General features: G+C 40.3%; 1 protein-coding gene across 1 annotated transcript in view; it reads left to right on the plus strand.

The window, feature by feature from the left end:
* Window positions 1–7554, plus strand: part of CUNHXorf56 (chromosome unknown CXorf56 homolog) — a 26255-nt gene that overhangs the window by 14582 nt on the left and 4119 nt on the right. The window contains exons 3-4 of the mRNA XM_017511246.2: window positions 5409–5450; window positions 6453–6591. Coding sequence (XP_017366735.1) covers window positions 5409–5450; window positions 6453–6591 — 181 coding nt within the window. The remainder of the gene's footprint in view (window positions 1–5408; window positions 5451–6452; window positions 6592–7554) is intronic.

Consider the following 7554-nt stretch of genomic DNA (forward strand, 5'->3'; position numbering starts at 1 on the left):
ACCAGGATGGTCTCGATCTCTTGACCTCGTGATCCACCCGCCTCGGCCTCCCAAAGTGCTGGGATTACAGGCTTGAGCCACCGTGCCCGGCGAATTTTTATATTTTTTAATAGAGATGAGGTTTCACCATGTTGGTCGGGCTGGTCTCAAACTTCTGACCTCAGGTGATCCACCCGCCTTGGCCTCCGAAAGTGCTGGGATGACAGGTGTGAGCCACTGCATCCGGCCCAGTGTCATATCTAAGAAACAGCCAGGTGTGGTCCATGCCTATAATCTCAGCTACTGGGGGGCTGAGGTAGGAGAATCGCTTGAACCCCAGAGGTGAAGGTTATAGTGAGCCAGCCAGGATCATGCCACTGTATTCCAGACTGGGTGACACAGCCCACCTCTGTTTCAAAAATAAAGAAAGAAGAAATATTTGCCTAATTCAAGCATATGAAGATTTGCAGCTGTATTTTCTTCTAAGAGTTTTATAATTTCTTCTTACATTTAGGTCTTTCATTCATTTTGAGTTATTTTTTGTATACAGCAAGAGGTAGGGAGCTAAATTCATCCTTTTGCATGTGGCTATCCAGTTGTCTCAGCACCTTTTGTTAAAAAGACTGGGATTTTCCCCTTAAGTGGTTTTTGGCACCCTAGTTGAAGATAAGTTAACCCTATATTTATGGATTTATTTTAGACTCTCAGTTCTATTTTATTTAACTATATGTCTATCCTTATGCCAGTACCGCCCTGTCTCTATTACTGTAGCTTTGTAGTCAATTTTGAAATTGGGAAGTGTGAGTCCTCCAACTTTGTTCTTTTCAAGATTGCTTTGGCTATACTGGATTTCTTCCGATTCCATATCAATTTTAGGATCAGCTTAAATGTCTGCGAAAAAGCCAGCTAGGATTTTGAAAGGGATTGTGTTGAATCTGGAAATTCATTCGAGGAATATTGCCACCTTAACAATATTAAGTCTTCCAATCCATGAAGATCAAAATGTGTTTACATTTATTTAGGTCTTCTTTAATTTCTTTTGATAATATTTTTTAGTTTTTAATGTACATTTCTTTAAAAAAATTTTTTTTTTTTTTTTTTTTTTTTTTTGAGACGGAGTTTCACTCATGTTACCCAGGCTGGAGTGCAATGGCGCGATCTCGGCTCACCGCAATCTCCGCCTCCTGGGTTCAGGCAATTCTCCTGCCTCAGCCTCCTGAGTAGCTGGGACTACAGGCGTGCGCCACCATGCCCAGCTAATTTTTGTATTTTTAGTAGAGACGGGGTTTCACCATGTTGACCAGGATGGTCTCGATCTCTTGACCTCGTGATCCACCCGCCTCGGCCTCCCAAAGTGCTGGGATTACAGGCTTGAGCCACCGCGCCCGGCCTAAAAAAATTTTTTTTATTATATAAGTTCTGGGGTACATGTGCAACTCGTGCAGGATTGTTACATAGGTATACACATGCCGTAGTTTTTTGCTGCATCCATCTCTCCATCATCTACATTAGGTATTTCTCCTAATGTTATCCCTCCCTTCAGTCTACATTTCTTACAGTTCTTTTGTTAAATTTATTCTAAATGTTGAATAGAAGTAGTGAGAGTGACATCTTTATCTTGTTCCTGATTTTAGGGGGAAAGCTTTCAGTCTTTTCACCATTAAGTATGATGATAGTTTATGTGGTGCTATGATTTGAATGTGTTCCCCCAAAGTTCATGTGTTAGAAACTTAATCTGTCTGCCCTATGAATGGATTAATGAGGCTCTGCTCTCATGAATGGATTGATGTTGCTGTCATGTGAGTGGGTTTGTTATTGCAGGAGTGGCTTTAAAACCGAGCTTTCTCATATTCGCTTGCCCTTCTGCCATGTTATGCTGCAGCACGAAGGCCGTTGCCAGATGCCGGAGTCATGCTCTGATGCTTCCCAGCTTTCAGAACTGTGAGAAATAAATTTCTTTTTGTAAATTATCCACACTGTGGTATTATGTTACAGCAACAGAAAATGCACTGACATGTGAGTTAATAGATGTGGGTTTTTCAGAGATGCCCTTTATTAGGTAGAGGAAGTTCCCTTCTATTCTTAGTATATTGAAGGGACTTTGAATTTTGTCAGGTGCTTTTTCTATGTATCTATTGAAATGATTATGTTTTTTTCTCTTTTATTATGATGTGTTAATTTTTCAGCTTTATTGAGGTATAATTGACAAAAATTATATATGTTTTTGGTATACAACTTGATATTTTGATATACTTTGTGAAATGATCATCACAGTTAAGCTAATTAATGTGTCACATCACAGTTAGCATTTTCTTTGTGTGTGTAGGCAGTGAGAATACTTTAAGATTTACCTTCTTAAAAAATGTAGAATGTCCAATACAGGGTCGTTAACTGTAGTCATGATGCTGTACATTAGATCTCCAAAACTCACTCATCTGGCATAACAGCAACTGTTTACCCATTGAACAACCTCCCGTTTCCTCTACCTTCAGCCCCTGGCAGTCACCATTCTACTCTCTGCTTCTATGAGTTTGACTATTTTAAATTCCACAAACAAGTGAGATCATGCAGTATTTGTTCTTCTGTGTTTGGCTTTTTTTCACTTAGCATAATGTCCTCCAAGTCTGTCCATATTATTACAAATGGCAGGATTTCCTTCTTTTCGTAAGACTGAATAATGTTCCATTGTGTGTACGTGTGTGCTACCTTTTCTTTATCCAATTAGCCGTTGATAGACATTTAGGTTGTTTCCATATCTTAGCTATTATGAATAATGCTGCAATGAGCATGGGAGTACACATATCTCTTTGACGTGCTAAGCTCATTTCCTTTGGATATATACCAAGAAGTGGGATTGCTGGATTATAGGGTAGTTTTATAATTTTCTGAGGAACCTCCCATACTGTGTTTCATAATGGCTGTACTAATTTACATTTCCACTAGCAGTGTGTAAGAGTTCCCTTTTCTCCACATCCTTACCAACACTTACCTTTTGTCTTTTTGATAATGGCCATTCTAACTGGAGTGAGGGGATATCTCATTATGGTTTTTTTGTTTGTTTGTTTGCTTTTGAGACAGGGTCTTGCTCTCTGTCGCCCAGGCTGGAGTTCAGTGATGTGATCTTGGCTCACTGCAATCTCTGCCTCCCAGGCTCAAGCGATTCTCCTACCTCAGCCTCCCAAGTAGCTGGGACCACAGGCATATGCCACAATGCCAGGCTAATTTTTGTATTTTTTAGTAGAGGGGGTTTCATCATGTTGGCCAGGCTGGTCTCCAAATCCTGACCTCAAGTCGCCTCAGCCTCCCAAAGTGCTGGCATTACAGGCGTGAGCCACCGCACCCAGCCCTAATTATGGTTTTGATTTGCATTTCCCCAATGATTAGTCTTTTCATATACCATTTGTGTATCTTGGAGAAATGTCTATTCAGGTCCATTGCCCATTTAAAAATCAGGTTATTTATTTATTTACTATTGATTTGTATAAATTACTATGTGAGAAAAGAAGATTGCATTGACCACAGAAAAACCTAAAATTTCCACATGGTGGAAAAAGTCAAAGACAAATGACAAGAGAAGAAACAAGTCCCCTTAATTATTTGCAAGACTCCTTAATATAAAATTAAAAGGTAACTGAATAAACAAAGGATATGAACTAGCAGTTCAAAACGAAGAAAATGCAAATGACTATTAAATGTATGAAAAGATGTATAACTTTACTCCTAAAAAAAAGAGATACAAATGATAAGATTCCATTTTTCACATGTGAGAATGGCAGTGATACAGTTTAACAGAATACAGTGTTGATGAGACTGTAAGGAAACAGGAACTGTCAATATATTGGTAGTGGGAGTCTAAATTGGTTCAACTTCTATAGAGAGAAATTTGGCAGCATCTACCAGAATTTAAAATGTACACACTTCTAGGAATTTATCCAACATGTAAAAGACATTTTGGTTCATCTATATAAAAGAATACAATGTGGTCCTTGTAAAGAATGAATTAGCTCTTTATCTACTGATATGGAATATCTATATGTATTATATGTAATCAGGTTATATTTTTAAGTGAACAAAAGTAGAGGACAGTGTACATTTGTCTAAAAAAGAAAAAAATATATTTTCTTTATGTACCAATCAGAGTTCTTTGCTTGTATATGTGTCAGCTATCTCTAGGATGAACAGAAGAAACCAGAAACAGTATTTGCCTCTGGGGAAGGGAACTGGGTGGGTGGAGGATGAATGGGGATGATATTTTTTGTTTTATACTCTTATGTATACCATATGCATATATTGTCTATTATAAAGTTGAAACAAGGGAAGGGGAAGTGAGGACACCAGTCAGGACCAGCTGTTACAGTAGTCCAGGGAGTTGATACTGGTGGTGTAGGCCAAGATAGTGGCAGGAAAGTGGACACAAGCAGACAGATTCAAGATCTGGTCTTGGAGATAAACTCTGTAGGACTTGCTGATGAAGTAGGTGTGGGAGATGAGAGAAAGAGAAGAATCAAGGATGAGTCCCAGGTTTCTGTTAAGCAGCCGTGCGGGTGGAATTGAGTCCTTGTGTATGAGTTGGTGTCTAAGGTGGTATTGTGTGGGCTCTTGAGCTTGACTGCCTGGGTTTAAATTCAACTTCTGCTTCCTAGCTCCACGACTTTGGGCAAGTCATGTAATGCTTTGGGCCTAGGCTCCTCATCTGTAAAGTGAGAATAGTAATATGACCTACCTCACAGAGTTGTTGTAACTTGTAATGATTAAATGAGTTAATACATGTATACTTTTTTTTTTTTTTTTTTTTTTTTTTTGAGGCAGTCTTTCTCTGTCGCTGAGGCTGGAGTGCAATGGCATGAACTTGGCTCACTGCAACCTCCGCCTCCTGGGTTCAGGCAGTTCTCCTGCCTCAGCCTCCTGAGTAGCTGGGATTACAAGGTGCCCACCAGCACGCTCAGCCAATTTTTGTGCTTTTAGTAGAGATGGGGTTTCTCCATGTTGGCCAGGCTGGTCTAGAACTTCTGACCTCAAGTGATCTACTGGCCTCGGCCTCCCAGAGTGCTAGAATTACAGGCGTGAGCCACTGCACCCAGTCGAGTTAATGTTAACGTGTATATTTTAGAATAGCTCTTGGCACATAGTAAAAGGTTTATAAGTGCTTGCTGCTATTAGTGTTGTTATTACAACAACTACTATTGCTACCTGTGATTAGGACTACTCCGCTGCTCCTCCTCCTCCTCTTCCTTTGTCAGGGAGATACCTGACCTGTATCAGGGGCTCAGTAAATGTTTGTTGCAGGAAGTTGGGAATATTTAACTAATGAGTTGATCTATGAAATGAAAACTTTTGAAAGTCCCTCTTACCGTTTGAAGAAATGGGATAGTAAGGTTGATACATTGTGAGATTTGTTCACAATTTTTTAACTTCCATTTTCTGTGCAGACCTGAAGGCATTGAACGACAGTACAGGAAGAAATGTGCAAAGTAAGTATTAACAATGTGAGTTTTTCCAAGCATAGACAAGTAGAGGCATGTGCTAGGAAAATAATTATTTGTGTACAACTCTCCATTATGTCTTTTTTTTTTTTTTTTTTTTTTTTGAGACAGAGTCTTGTTCTGTCACCCAGGCTGGAATGCAGTGGTGCAATCTCGGCTCACTGCAACCTCTGCTTCCTGGGTTCAAGCAATTTTTCCTGCCTCAGCCTCCCTAGTAGTTGGAATTACAGGCACATGCCACCATGCCCAGCTAATTTTTGTATTTTTAGTAGAGATGGGATTTTGCCATGTTGGTCAGGCTGGTCTCGCACTCCTGCCCTCAGTTGATCTGCCTGCCTCAGCCTCCAGAACTGCTGGGATTACAGGCCTGAGCCACCATGCCCGGCCTCTATTATGTCTTTATCCGTATAATCTCAACTGCCTTCAGACTTCAACTATGCACAAATACCACTGTGTTCCCCAAAGAGGCTAGTCAAAATTACATCTTCAACCAGCTGGCCAGAAAAACGAATTCTTTTTTCTTTCTTTCTTTTCTTTCTTCTTTCTTGTCTGGCTCTTGTTGCCCAGGCTGGAGTGCAATGGCGCCATCTCCACTCACTGCAAACTCCACCTTCCAGCTTCAAGTGATTCTCCTCCCTCAGCTTTCCGAGTAGCTGGGATTACAGGCGCCCACCACCACGCCTGGATAATTTTTTGTATTTTTAGTAGAGACAGGGTTTCACCATGTTGTCCAGGCTGGCCTCGAACTCCTGACCTCAGGTGATCCACTCGCCTCGGCCTCCCAAAATCCTGGGACTATAGGTGTGAGCCACCATGCTCGGCCTAAGTGATTCTTATTAGGTAGAGGTAGTTTTGGGAAACATTCAGAAGAGCCAATCATTAGTTTATGCCACAAGCACGAATATTCCCAGAGTCTAAGCACACTTTGCAAATTGCTATTTTGGGAATTTGGATTATGAGACCTCCCAGAGATTCACTGTGCCATTGCAGGTGTGGACTGCCGCTCTTCTACCAATCCCAGCCGAAGAATGCTCCTGTTACCTTCATTGTGGATGGAGCAGTAGTCAAGTTTGGCCAGGGCTTTGGGAAAACGAACATATATACTCAGAAACAAGAGCCTCCTAAGAAGGTAATTATCACTGAAGGAGAGACTGCTTAATATAGCTACAGATTTAGCTCACGTTTTGAAGTAAGATTATAGTGCGTGAGAAACTGCTCTTTATGGATGTATTCTTATACTTTGTATTTTACAAGTTAAAAATTGGAGGTACATAGATGTGCATATTTATGGGGTACATGATAATATTTTGATACAGGTATGCAATGTGTAATAATCACATCATGGGAAATGGGGTATTCATTCCCTCGAGCATATATATTAATGCATTCTTTATTAATGGGGTGCCATTTTGTGTATAAACAGATGCTATGTAATTGTAACACCTGTTATGTGTTTTCTCTTTTCTACAGTTGCCCTATGAGTAAGGTTAGAAATTGTATGGTTTTTACTCACATTAATTTTCTTCAAATTTTCCTCTTTTTATGGAGAGATGTCATCTGTTATTTTACAAATGGGTTTTTTTTTAACAATTAAAAACAATGAATTAGGCTAATTAAAAAACGTATTCCAAGCTGGGCTGGAATACATGGGTGGCTCATGCCTGTAATCCCAACACTTTGGGAGGCGGAAGTGTGAGGATTGCTTGAGGCCGGGAGTTTGAGACCAGCCTGGGCAGCATGGCAAGACTCTATCTCTACAAAAAATAAAAAGTAAATTGGCTGGGTGTTCTATAGCTACAGCTATAGTTCTAGCTACTCAGGAGACTGAGGTGGGAGGATCACTTGAGCCCAGGAGTTTGAGGTTACAGTCAGCTATGATTGTGCCACTACACTCCAGCCTGGGTGACAGTGAGACTCTGTCTCTTAAAAAAAAAATTAATTAAAAATAAATTTAAGAACCCATAATGGGCCATGCATAGTGTCTCTCACCTGTAATCCTAGCACTTTGGGAGGCTGAGGCAGGAGGATTGCCTGAGGCTAGGATACAAGCCTGAGACATTAAGTGCTAAGGATACTTCTTTATACCTTCAGT

This window comes from Cebus imitator, unplaced genomic scaffold, assembly GCF_001604975.1.
Source record: "Cebus imitator isolate Cc_AM_T3 unplaced genomic scaffold, Cebus_imitator-1.0 Scaffold445, whole genome shotgun sequence".
Taxonomy (NCBI): Eukaryota; Metazoa; Chordata; class Mammalia; order Primates; family Cebidae; genus Cebus; species Cebus imitator.